The following is a 14,073-nucleotide window of genomic DNA, read 5'->3' as shown; positions in this document are numbered from 1 at the left end:
ACTAAGTAACATAAAAACAACCTGATTAAAAAACGAGTATAAGGATCTGAACAGACATTTTCCCAAAGACATACAGACGGGCAATAGGCACATGAAAAGATGCTCAACACCACTAATCATCAGATAAATGCAAATCAAAACCACAATGAGGTATCACCTCACACCCAATAGAATGGCTATTATTAAAAAGATAAGAAATAGTAAGTGTTGGCAAAGATGTGGAAAAAAGGGAACCCCTGTGTACTGTTGGTGGGAATATAAACTGGTGCAGCTACTATGGAAAACAGTGTGGAGGTTCCTCAGAAAATTAAAAATGAACTACTGTACTAACCAGCAATTCCACTTCTGGGTATTTATCCGAAGAAAATGAAAACACTAACTAGAAAAGATATATGTGCCCCTCTGTTCACTGCAGCATTATTCACAATAGCCAACATATGGAAACAACTTAAGTGTCCATTGATGGATGAATATAAAGAAGATACACACTAGAATACCACTCAGCCATAAAAATGAAAGGAATACTGCCATGTGCCACAACATGGATGGAGCTTGACAGTATTATGCTAAATAAGTCAGACAGAGAAAGACAAATACCACATGATTTCACTTACACATGGACTCTAAAACACAAAACAAACAAAACAAAACAAAACCTAGACTCTTAGATACAGAGAATAGACCAGTGGTTGCCAGAGGAGAGGAGTGGAGGTAGGTGGGAGGTGAGTGGGTAGAATGGGTGAAGGGGATCAAGTGGTACAAACTTCCAGTTAAAAAATAAATAAGACACGGGCATGAAATGTACAGCATGGAGAATACAGTCAATAACGTAGTATTAACTTTATATGCTGACAAGTGGTAACTAGACTTATTGTGGTGACCACTTTGCAATGTATTCAAACGTCAGATCATTATATTGTAACACAAAACTAATATAATAGTGTATGTCACATATACTTCAATTAAAAACAACAGGGATAATAATATCCTCATAGGTTCGTTGTAAGGACAAAATGAGTTATTATACACAGACTGCTTAGAACAGTACCTGACAAATAGTAAATGCTCAAAATATGATAGCTATTATTATTGTAAATATTATTCTTATAAAATTTTTTGACCACAGGAAACTTATTCCCAGTAAAAAGAACGCATATATGGTTGGGCCACCTTGTTTACCAGGTTTTCTTAATCTTTTACGAAGATTAACTACTGAATTAAAAAAAAAGGCACATGGCTCCTCCTTTGGCCATGCATTCCCATTAGCCATAACTACTATGTCAATCATCAGTGGCTCTTTTTCTTAAAGCTTACAAGTAAGACAATACTTTGATAATAAAATGTCTCTTAAGAATAAATATTGGGTTAATATAAAATTTAGATTAAATCATCATAATATGTGGAAATTTCATTTTCAGTAGATAAGAAAATTTCTGTCAAGGGTTACATTTCTGTGTCTCATCCTCAAAGGCCAGAGTTATAACATAACACAGCATATTTACAGACTACTGCCAGGGGTTAACCACCGGTATAATGTGTCAATTACTTCCCAAGTTGACACTATACTCTTTGAAGAGAGAAATTTTGTCCCACATATTTGGAATATCTCTGAATCCTTTCAGTACCTAATGTAGCATTAGACAGTACAGCCACTAAACAAACATTTCATTAAGGAAACTTTTTATTCCATCTGCTTTAAATTCCTTCCAGGCCAAAATTCTTGCCATGCTCTCTATGGTACAAAATTTTGAAGCCTCAATGTCTTCAATCAGTCTTATTATGCTGGAAAAAGTCCCAAACTGGTTTTGAAGGAAAACTTGGGCTATGCCTCATATTCTCCCTCAGCCCAATTCTGTTCAGAAGGACAATATTCACCACAGTTTGCATACATTTATTTGCATGATTATTTCACCACGGTATATTTCACTCAACTTACTCTCTGATAATAGGGACAATGCTGGTTTTTCTTTCCATTGTGTCCCTAAAACCTAGCATAGAGCCTGGCCTATGCTAGGTGCTCAGTAAATATTTGTTGAATGAAAGATTTCTGTTCAGGCATATATCTTTGTTAAAGCTTCTCATCTTTATGACCATGTTGAATCTTCCTCCAGAGTAAACCAACTAGGTCTGCCCTTGACAGTAGAAGTATAACCTCAAACTCACTGATGCTTTGTACTTCTCAGAAGTTAAGAGAAATACAGTATTAATTCATCCACCGATTCATTCAGTACATATTTGAACTGCTGCTACCATGTGTCAAGCACCATTCTAGATGTCTGTCTCTGCCCTCATAATGCTCATTCCATGGGCGAGAGTAGTGGAGGACGATACAACAATAAAAAATAAGTACTGAAAAAGAAAAAAAGTACTGGAGAAAAAACTAAAGAGGTTAAGGAGGCCAGGGAATGTTGAATGCAGGATATGAATGAGGTTTGCTATATTATAGAGAGTTGATAGGAAAGCCCTCTCTGCTAAAATGCCATTTGAGCAGGCTAGAGTATACTACAGAAAGGAACAACAAGTTGAACTGCCTGCCTAGCAGGATGGGCAATGTATTCCATCTCTACCAGTGTTTATCAACTGGGGGTGATATCACTCTCAAGAAACATTTGGAAGTAAGAAGAGATAGATATTCTGGGTTTTCACAATGATGTAGGGTAGGAGTGAGGAGGGGGAAAAGTGCAAACAGCAGAACTCAAAGAATTGCTCTGCCCAAAATACCCACTAAAATGTTTGCTGGGGGTATCATTTACAGCATTTTTGCTTTTGTTCTCAAACTGCTCTCACTGTATTACAAAATGTAAATAAACAAGATTGCAACATAATTGTATCTGATACAAATTCAGTTTATCCTAATTCACCTCTATGCTTTCATTCTCATTTTATTTTCTCCATTACGCTGGTTCATCATATTTTGTGTGTGATACAGACTAGGTCCCAGTTCAAGAATTCAAGTGATACTTATTCCATTATTGACTGCCTCATACTGCATATAAACACTTTGAATAGGAATTGACATACCTTGACCATCAAAATCAATCAGGAAATTATTCTCTCATTCTAATGTGGGAACATTTTCCATTCCCCACTTTCTCTGACAAAGACCAGCTCAAACGACACTTCATCCATGAAGCCTTTCCCTACTTTCCCAGTTGCTAACTTCTCGGTACTACCAAAGCAATATGCTCCTCTCTCCATTAGAACGCCTACCAAACATATAAGGTTTTTCTTTACCTGCCTGCCTCTCAAACTAAACCATTAGCTCTTCTAGGGCAACAACTAGGTTTTATCCATCCATCTTTATATCCCCAGCACCTGGTGCCTAGTAGGCATTCAATAAAGGATTGTAGAACAAATGGAGAAAGAGCGATCTCCAAATTAAGCAAAAAAAAAAAAAAAAAAAAGTCAATTTATAAAATATACTTTGCTTTTACCTACGACCCTAGAAAACGCCTGCAGAGTTAGGTTGAAGCCAAGTAGGGCCAGGAGGTTGGTAGATGGAGGAATCTCCACTTGAGGACTTTTTCAATTACGTGCTGAGAAGTGCCAGTATATGGCTTTCGATGCAATCCTGTTCAGAGGCAGGGGTAAGGACAAGACTTCTAATCTCTTCCAACCCTAGGACCCCAGAATTCCTTTAACCAGTGAGATATCGCTTTGGGGAGCCCAGGTACCCTAGATGACGCTCACCTTCCCGTTCGTGGGAGGCTCCTGGATGTAAATGTTGCTCATGCTGGTCAGCGCTCAGGACTCTGCTCCTAAGTGGGGATGAGAGCGAACGGTCGATAACTAAAGCTGTCCACCTATCGGTACACGCTTCCTTAAATCGGGAGGTCGTGGAAAGCTGCAACCTGTCAAAATCCCGCAAGGCAGCGACACCAAACGCTCTCTTCTCCTAAAGCTAGCGCCTCACGGATGCTGCCATGTTGCTCCCGGACCCGAGCACCGCTAATCCTGAGAAGGGGGAATTCCAGTAGCCTCCAGGGAATCGAGAAAAAGATTATTAAGCCCCTATAGATTACTTTAATTTGTATTACAATTTTTAAGACAACAATTCGTAAGTCTTGGTGTTGTTTACTTCACTCCACGCGTGTGCAAATCCATTAAACCCCTGGAAGCTGGCAGTAATGGTTCGGACCGAGTGAGTCTACAATACAATTCCCCCAGAAACTAGAGCAGCAGCTACTTGGTTCCGCTAACGCCGGAGACTTTTAGGGCCTTCTCAGACTGTCACCTGGGTGCCGCGGCGCCGGTGGGAGGAAGAAGCCGTCCTAGCTGTGTGTAGTCCTCGCGGCCAGCGGGAAGCGAGCGCCCTCTCGAAAGCCCAGGGGTCCCGAGACTCCTCTTACCAGCGCCATGGCAGTTCCAGGTAAAGACCCAGGGTCTGGGCGAGGGAGGGAGCGGGTAGGGTAGGGTGGAGTGCGCTGGGGTAAGGAGTAGAGCTCAAAGGCGAAGGCGTTAAAATTAGCAGGTTCGCTTGGTTTACGGGAAAAAGTTTACAGTCCAAAAATAAACTCTGACGGAAAGAGAGAAGGAAAGAAACTATCGCCCCCACTCCAGTCAATCTCCCAGGGCACCGGATGCACCACAGGGAAAGTACATATAGGGTGGAGGAGGGGGAGGGGTGTTGCAGACAGACTAGTAACTGTAGGCCTAGGAGGAGGTTGGCCGAGGAAAACTGACCTTTAGTATGGCTTGAAAATAAAATTTAGGTGGCAACACCTGCGAACCCAAGCAGCCAGAGGCATTGTTTGTACTGGAAGGGCCGAAATGGGCGTCTGGGGTTCTACTTCTCTCTCTTCCTTGTTGAATGTAGTTCCTGTGTGGCCTTGGACCGGTCGCTTTGCCCTTCTGGGCCTCAGTTTCTCAATCTGCAAAAGAAGGAGATTTTTTGATTTATGCGTGTGGTTCCTTCCAATACTGGTTGCAGGAGATATTTTGAGAAATATACACCACTCCCCCCGGCCCCCCACTCACACAACTTGGAGATTCACAATGCCTATAGTATAAAAAAGATGCTGAGAATTGCTGTGGTTCAGAAGCAACTTTGTTTCCCAGTATTATTTGACCACGTTTGTTCTGTGGCAGCCTTTACTGAACTGTATTTTACAGATAGCTGTTATGGGAAGGTAGTGCTGTTCTACCAACTGCAGTTTTAGGAGGAGCATCGCGGGGGGGGGGGGGGGGCTGCGCGGTGGGCATTGTAGGAGAGGAAAGATACACTCATTCATACGCATAAGTTTTTATTAAAGGCATACTGCATGCTAGGCTCTGTGCTAGGCACTGGGAATACAGTTGCCTTTCACACTGAACTTACAATTTAGCAGTGAAAAGAAAGTACCAGAAAGTCTGACAAGTGTAAGTCAGGGAAAATACAAACACTTGAGGAGCACATAGTAAGGGCACCTAACAGGAGACTGGAGGGGCCAGAAGGACTTTCCAGAGGATGTGGCATTTAGGATGAGACCTGAAGAATTGTGGGAGGGGGAGTTGTAGCCAGAGGGACTGGATATGTAAAGGAAGAAGAAATGTGTGAGAAGATGAAATGGAAGATGTGCACTATGGATGGAACTAAGAATACAAATGGAAGAGAAGTGAGAAATTAACTAGAGCGATAACAGCAGCTAATATTTACTAAGCATTTACTATGTGTCAGATGTGTCAGACACTGTGTCAAGCATTGTATTTTATCTCATTTAACATTTGCACCCACAATCTGAGTTCAGTGTTACTATTTCCATTCTACAGATGAGGATACTGAGGGACAGAGAAATCAGGTAACTTGACTGAGATAGCTAGGAAGTGACGGGTCACTCTGGCTCCTCTAGACCCCATGTGCTTATCCATTTTGCTGTGTTTTAGTATAACTTACAAGGCAATTTCCAGTTCTTGCAGGATGTTTTAAGCCATGACAAGGAGTTTGGATGTTTTCCTAAGGACCATAGTATGCTATTTAAGGATTTTTAAACATATTCACATTATGGAGAGAGCATTCTGGCTGCCCAGTAGATTGAAGGAGAGCTAGTTTGGAGACAGAGTCGCCAGTTAGGAGTAACTGGTAAGCTGCGATGATGCCTCAGGAATGGTCTCATTAGAAAAGGAGAGGAGCAGATAGATTAGAGATATATTTCTGGTGGTAGAATCACTGGGAATCAGCAATATATTCACTGTAGGTGAGTAAGATTGGAAATGAGGTATACCTGGGTTTCACTGTTAGTGGGGCTGGGTGGGGCTATTTACTAATATAGGCAACACCTGAGAAGGAACAGTATTTAGGGGGGATGATGATGACTTCAGTTGGGGCTTGTGTTGAGATGTACTCAAGGAATGGAAATATCTAATAGTAAGAGATAGGAATGGAAATATGTAATAGACACTAAGAGAGAAAATTTGTAGCTTAGGAAGGAAGCCAGAATCAAAGAACAATTTGGTATCATCCACACATGTAATAGGCCATGGGAATGGAAGCCTTTGCTCAGGTGGAGTGCATAGAGTGTGAAGGGAAGGTCTGTGGCTGGAGCCTGGAGAATATCGACATGTAAGGGGCCAGCAGAGGAAGTCCAGTCTGAACAGTAGATTGCCTAGGCATCCTGATAGGCCAAGTCAGCCCTGATGACTTTGGCCACACACTAATGCATCCAGAGTTGACTTGCTGTCACTGTTGGTTTCATTATTTGAGCAAGCATTTTGAGCATCTACAGGGTATAGGTATGTCACAATCTGTGTCCTCATAAAACTTAAGTCTAGTAATGAAAATGTAATGTGCTGCTTAAGAAAGAAGACAAAAGTGATTTTTTTTAAGTCCTTATTGAAATTCCCTTAAACTTAGACTAGTGTTATAGATATGTTAACCTTCTTTCAATTCAAAATAATGCTTCAAAGTGTAATAATCTTAAATTGTGCCATTAAGCTAGATGGTAAGACATAGATAAACTATTTAAACCCAGAAAAAATTGAAATAATAGGCATGACGGCACTGTAAAAGTACAATGCAGGTGCCATTAGAAAATACGGAAAATGTTAAGGTAATTTCTTGGATGATTGATCCAGGCAGTGTATTACAGGAAAATAGGGCTCCATCAGAAATCTTTGGAGATAATCATCAAGAAGGACAAGAATGCTCTTTTATTTTTAGGTATAATGCTCATATGGATCCAGCATGGCATTTTTTGGGTGGCTCTGCTAGTGATTATTACAAGGTATGACTATAAAGTACTGAGGTTGCTTTCCACAAATGATAATCAGCCTCATCTATTTTACGGTCACCTACTTTAGCTGTTTTTCCATAGCAGTGTGTGTAACTATTGTGTAGGTAACACAGTGAAATGTGTACTCTGTTACTTAGAGAAATCATAGGCTTATAGTTGTTATTAAAGAAATGACATTTAAAGACACTGAAACAGTGAAGTTTACTTTCTTTTAAAACTGCTTTTGCCATTCACAGTTGTTGAAATTAGTTCTGACATTCATGTTAATAATTAACCATTTCCAATGAAGAGTTACCTGGCACAAGTGGCAATGTATGTTATTGATGTAGTTGGCAGGAAAACTTTCTCTTTCTCTCTCTCTCTGTCCCTCTGTCTGTCTCTGTCTCTCTCCCTCTCTCTCCCTCCCTCTCTCTCCCTCCCTCCCTCCCTCTCCCTCTCTCTCTCTCTCTCTCTCTCTCTCTCTCTCTCTCTCTCTCCCCCCCTCCCTCCTTCAGTGAAATCTATATAGCCAAGATAGTGAATTTCCTATAGCCAAATTAACATTACATTTGGCTATCAAAGTGTGTCAAATTCTTAACAGGTTACTATTGCAACTTAGTAATAGAAGGATTCTAAATTATGCTACATCCAAATTCTTTTCACTCCTAAGTTATACTATACACAAGTTCTTTTTTCTTTAGTCTATGTGGCATGTTTCTCCTGAAATACTTTTCCTAAGTCATGTACCTGATCCTGTCGTTCCTGGGAGACAGGAACTTAATTCTTGACCCGTATCTGTGAATTTTGTATTTCTTTTCAAGCACCTTAACCTTTCAGAGGCTCAGTTTCCTTGTTTCTATGGTGAAGGAGTTGATGACTAAGCTTTCTTTCGCTTCTAAACTGTTATAATGCCAAAGCTCCCCATCTCTGCAAGAATGAAGTACACACTTCCTAAGCACAGCCGAATCACTCTTGCTGCCCTTTCCTCCCACCACTGCTCTCATGCATTCTGCAGTCTTCTGACCTGGCCAACTATTCTCAGAACCTCTGTGCTTTTCTACCTACACGCTTTTGTTATCACTGTCCCTGCTCTATTGTCCATGTCTACCTGCGGGAAGCTTTCCTGATCTCTCAATGGAAAGTTATGCCAGCCAGTTCTTCCTGCTTACTAATGGAGCTATATGTCTTTAAACTGGCACAGTCTAGCATGCCTTACAGCTGTGGATGCATTAGCCTAGATTACCTAGTATATTGTAAGTTTCCTCTAGTATAGGAACTTTATTCATGTTGACGGTCTCTCTCACATCTATTTCAGAGTTATGCCTGTTATAGGTAAATAATATTTAGAGGGATGATCACTAGAATTGCTGCTGAGCAGAATCTGTTACTAAAGTAAACAGACTAAACTAGACCGCAGTCTTGATTCTGTTTCATTAGATAGTGAATTAAACTTCTCCATGTCTCTTCTTAAACTGGTAATATCTATAGCCTTTTTCTTCACAGGTTATTTGTATTTTGTGAGGCAAGCAAGTGAAAGCATTTAATACATTTACTTAAATGTTAGCTCTTTCATGCCAGTAGTTTAAAACAAGAAATTCTTTGATTTACTTTTATCTCTTCTTTTGAGGGTCAAATGATTATGAAGGCATTTTTAACTGAAGGTGGGGACATCTGCTCTTTTAAAATGTTTACATCAGGGAACTCATTTAACCTATTTTTTTAGTATGCAGAGAATTTTTTATTTCTGCTGTTCTTTCTGTTTTGCCTTCAGTATAATCTTTGGGGAATCCCAAAGAAAGGATTATATCTATAAATTCTTAATATAAAGCAGTGGAAAAGTTTAAATACATGGCATTTTACTCTGCATTCAACTTTAGCAGAGTACATAGCTATATACATATTATATAGCACCTCTATGGTATAAAATCTGGCCACGATTTGAATTTTAAAAGCAGAAGAAATTGAAGTTATCTTTAAGGGTCACCAAATTATAACTAAAATTATTACTGAGTAACCAAATGTAAAATTTAAAGTTTTACAAAACAAAAGGAATCTAATTTGAATCTAATTGAGTTAAAAATGAAAAGAATGGACAGAGGTGATTACAATTGCTAATTACTTACTACAAAGAAAACTTAGTTACTTAAGCTCTTTACTTTTAAATTTAAATGATTACAGAAAATATTTTAATTATAAAGAAAGCTTTTACAGGCTTCCCTAAAATCTAAAATATACAGCATGAGAGAAATATAATATTAAGTTCCAAGCATCACTGTTAAAGTTCCCAGTGACAAAATTGTTGACTTTGGAAACAGGTGATGTGAAATTTCAAGAGAATAAATTGAGGTCAGTATGATAGCTTGCCATACCTTTCGGGGCCAGTGAACAGCCTAAGGCTACTGTCAGGAACACTCCATCCCTTTGTCTCACGTTTTCTCATTCCTTTTATTTTGTCCCTGCTTTTTCATCTTTTTTAACGTTTCTCTTTTCACTTCCTTCTTTGTCCTACTATTACTTTTTTTTCATTTTATGCTACCTACTAAAGTATAATTCATATATGTGAAAATAAAATGCACAATCACAAATGTAGAGCTTGAAGAATCGTATGTATAATAAAGATTTTGAATATTTCCATCATCCCAGAAAGTTCCCTGTGCTTCCATCATTTCCCCCTTCCCAGCAGTCATTATTTTCATTTCTTTTGCCCTTTTATTCCTTTTCTTTTAGTGCCTGTCATGCCTCAGGTGGACCAGTGACACTGCGGGCACTAGTTTCATAGCTGGCAATTGGGAGCAATAGAAGTTACTGATTCCCAGCTGTTGAAGTATTTTCTTAAATTTATAAGCTCAAAGCAACAAAGACTTTTTGAGGACCCCCTAGCAACTCTACACCAGGCTAGGCACCAAGCTGTATACAAAATGTAGCATGGTCCCAAATCTAGAGAAACTGACATTCTCTAGTCCTTTAAGTTACTAGGAGAGGAAGGACCCCTGCCACTCAAGTTCAACAGAATTCTAGATCAGAGTAAGGCTTTGTTAACATATAACAAATACAATAAATAAAGACCTCTACAATTTGTTCCTAAAACTATCAGTTAATAAAATTTTGTTGAAAATCTGCAATGTAGCTTCTCTGAAGAATTTGCAAGTGCAATCATTGCCTTTTGTCAAAGAATGCTTTGCATGACAACACCTTTTCTTAGTGTTGGGGCTAAGGGAAGTTTCTGGGTTTGGTTTTTGAGAAGGCAATTCATTCACGTTTCACATTTTAGAGATACAGAAGGTCTATAGTGACGTGTCTCTCACCCTTTCTTCAGGTAACCAATGTATATATCCTTGCAGAGATTTTTTTCTTTACATATCTCTATTAATATAATCTATATATAATCTATCGTATATGTAAGTGTGTAGGGATATATATATTATATATATAACCTATATTATATGTAACGTGTAGGGATATATATATATAAAATTTCCTTTCTTTTATACAAATGGCAACGTTCCGTAAATACTGTTCTACAGTTTGCTTTTTTTCTCTTTATATCTTAGAGACCATTGAATATCATTAAATAAAGAACATCCTTATTCTTCTATACCAAAATTGGAGACTAAATTATTTCTACTTTTTTTTACTGTTACAAACAATGGTGCAGTGAATAACTTTGCACATAAGCCTGTATGCATTGGTGCAAGTAAATTGAGTGGATTAATTCCTGGACGTGGAAGTGCTGTATCAAAGGAATATGTACACTGGTAGTTCTGATAGATTTTGTCAGCTTACTTTCCATGGAGATGGTACTCATTTTTACTCCTACGAGCGATACATGTGCGTATGTCCCCCCACACCCTCTTCAACCTTTTCAATTTTTGCTGTTCTGATAAGTGAAAATGGAATCCCAGTTTAGATTTTAATGTACATTTCATTTATTATGAATAAGGCTGAGCATCTTTCTGTATGTTTCAGAGTTGTTTCTATTTCCTTTTCTGTGAACTTTCTGTTCAGTTCCTTTGCGCATTTTTTTCCTATTGGTCATTGATCGCTTTCTTAATGCTTTGGTGGGTTTTATAGAGTAGGGATAATTGCCCTTTGTTGGTGCTATGAGTTGCAAATGTTGTGTCCCAAGTTTTCATGTGTCTTTTGAGTTTGCTTTTAGTGGTCTTTGCCATTCAGATTTTGTTAGGTAGCCAATTTTTTTTTTAATGAGTATATGTGTTCTTTATTAGGATTCTCACAAGAATGAGACACATTAGCACTGTCCTTCTGATGTGATAGAGAATATGTACATCTGACCCACATCATGGCAGGAAATAGGCAGGGGTAAGGGCTCTCAGAGCGGGTACCAAGTGTCCACTGAAGAAATCTCCATTCACCAAAGCAAGGATGTTTCCTTGAATTCCATCATCTCTGCTGTAGCTTCCGGTTCTCCATGACTGGCCCAGAATCCTCCATTCCAGAACCTCTTGCCACACCTTCAAGACCTAGGTCACCTGTCCCATGTCTCACTCACCGAGGCGCCTCTGGAATTTTGTAGCATATCTCTTTGGTATGTTGCTGCCCTGCCACCCTCAGAGGCGTAGGTGGGGGTTGGGGGAAATATATTACCGATATGTAGCCAAATTTGTAAGTTTTTATTTGATGGCTTTTGAATTATAGGTCATGATTATTTAATGGCTTTCGGATTGTAGGAACATTTCGAGGGAGGCAGGGTCTATTAGTCTAGCAAACTTTGAAGAAGAGTGAAACAAAGAACAGCACGGGAACCTAAGATGGGGAAATGGATAACTTGTCAGAGTCAGGGCCTCCCTTATAGTCTTGCTATTCAGTTTGACATGGATCTCGAGTACCATTGTTATCAGCAGAGTTCTTGTTCTAGACAACAGAAACTGACTAGTTAACTTAAACAGAAAAGGAAAGATACCAGGAAGCTCACAGACTCTAAGAAAAGGGTGGATAATAGAGGCTCAGAAAATAAACAAGAGCAAGGGAACCCGTAGCCAAGATCCTGCCCAGGCCTAGACCTGGTTAGGGCTGCTGCTGCCAGTGGCATTACTACCACTAGAAACTGGATCCTGACAGCAGAATGAACTAACTGTCCCCATTTCATTGTCACTTGTCTCAGATTTACTGTGTCTGTTGCATCGGATTCAAAGTTCCAGGTAAAAGTATTTAGTTGGCCAGACAGTTGTGAAAATGATAGACAAATGAAGCTTGAAATCTTAATTTAGCCAAAGGCTGGTGAGGAAATAGCTGGTATGAAATTATTTAGAGTTCTTGTTATACTTCCCTTTCATGTAAAAAATTACAACCTTATTAAAGAAGGTGAACTGCTCTGAAAAAGTTTCATATTTTGTTCATTCTAAAAATAGGAGATACTTGAATGATAAGTTTATCGATGGCTTTAGTCAAAGATGAGTTAATTTCTAATACATGCTGAGATGAGATCATTTCGAATCTGTCCACTGTAACATTTTGAGTTTGTTGTAGGAGAGGTAATGGTGCATTTAGCACAGTTTTGTTCAGTATTATTCAGTGTCTGTGGTTTCTGTGGGAACGGACTTAACATTGACCCGGATTCTCTGAGCATCTTTTTCAACGTGCAGTTATTTCATAATGAAAGCGCCTGATTGTATTATTAATCCAGTTTTATACCACAGTTCTGCTACAATGCAGGTTATGTGTTTCTACACTCTGCAATAAAACCCACAAGGTTTATGGAAAAAAAAATGAGGTTGGGGCACAACACTTAAAAACTTCATCAGTGTTACATAAAAACTCATAGGAACCTATCTGCATATGTTAATTGCTTAAAAGATACATAAATACTGCAATAAACAGGACACTGTACCTTTTAAAAGACCTGAAGTTGGGCTTCCCTGGTGGCACAGTGGTTGAGAGTCCGCCTGCCGATGCAGGGGACACGGGTTCGTGCCCCGGTCCGGGAAGATCCCACATGCCGCGGAGCGTCTGGGCCTGTGAGCCATGGCCGCTGAGCCTGCGCATCCGCAACGGGAGAGACGACAGCAGTGAGAGGCCCGCGTACCGCAAAAAAAAAAAAAAAAAAAAAAAAAAAGACCTGAAGTTTGCTGTGGAAGAGGAGTTCAGAAGAATTGTAGCTTATGAGTTGTTCTGAAGTAGTGGTAGGAAGGTAATAATACAAAATCAGATGGGAAGTTATAACACCAGATGTGGGTGGGTGCTGCTCACAGCACACGTGGTGAACTGAAGTTGCTAGAAATGTTTGAGATGTGTCCATGTATGTTTTGAGGCTCAGAGCAACTGGATGCAAGTTTCTGTATTCACCTAGTGTATTTCATGGACACTTTGCCCTCAAATTGTTCCCTCTTATATCAGATGCATTGGAACAAATTTATGTTTTTTTAAAAAGCATCGTAGCAGAACGGACTGTATTTTTACTAGAACAACTCAACAATGTATATTTTAGGAGGAAATGACTAATATTTGACTTTATACCATTAAAGAAATGGTTTGAAAATGATCTTTCTTTTAAAATTAAATGTACTACATTTGTACTATATGTACTTTATTATTAAGCTGAGATATCTCCATTTGAAGGACTTAGGAGTTAGATGCCCTTAACTAAGAAATAGAGTAGTACTGTACTGGCCCTCTGATTGGTTAATGGAAGCCCTTATTGGAGGTTAAATTTGGTTTCAACTACATATACGTACAATGGAATATTATTCTGTCATAAAAAGGAATGCCATTCTGGTGTGTGCTACAGTATGGATGAACCTTGAAAACTTTATGCTAGGTAAAATAAGCCAGGCACAAAAGGATAAATATTGTATGGTTCCACTTATATGAGATACCTAGAACAGGCAAATGCATAGACACAGAAAACAGAATAGAGATTACCAGGAGC

At 39.2% G+C, this 14,073-nt stretch overlaps 2 protein-coding genes across 5 annotated transcripts in view; one reads left to right on the top strand and one right to left on the bottom strand.

Annotated features, from left to right (window-relative positions):
• Positions 1 to 4,750, bottom strand: part of CWC27 (CWC27 spliceosome associated cyclophilin) — a 230,147-nt gene extending 225,397 nt beyond the window's left edge. For 2 of the 4 annotated variants that reach the window (XM_079918331.1, XM_079918334.1), the window contains exon 1: positions 3,691 to 3,927. In XM_079918331.1, the coding sequence (XP_079774457.1) occupies positions 3,691 to 3,732 (42 nt within the window). In that variant the 5' untranslated portion in view covers positions 3,733 to 3,927. Of the gene's footprint in view, positions 1 to 3,690; positions 3,934 to 4,683 lie in introns of those variants that run through there. The other 2 variants (XM_079918332.1, XM_079918333.1) reach the window with 2 other exon arrangements.
• Positions 4,183 to 14,073, top strand: part of SREK1IP1 (SREK1 interacting protein 1) — a 61,940-nt gene continuing 52,049 nt past the window's right edge. The window contains exon 1 of the mRNA XM_079918335.1: positions 4,183 to 4,369. Within this exon, the coding sequence (XP_079774461.1) occupies positions 4,357 to 4,369 (13 nt within the window). The 5' untranslated portion in view covers positions 4,183 to 4,356. The remainder of the gene's footprint in view (positions 4,370 to 14,073) is intronic.

Source organism: Stenella coeruleoalba (assembly GCF_951394435.1).
Source record: "Stenella coeruleoalba genome assembly, chromosome: 3".
Lineage (NCBI taxonomy): Eukaryota > Metazoa > Chordata > Mammalia > Artiodactyla > Delphinidae > Stenella > Stenella coeruleoalba.
The sequence above is the reverse complement of the archived record's forward strand: the minus strand, read 5'-3'. Positions and strand labels throughout refer to the sequence as shown.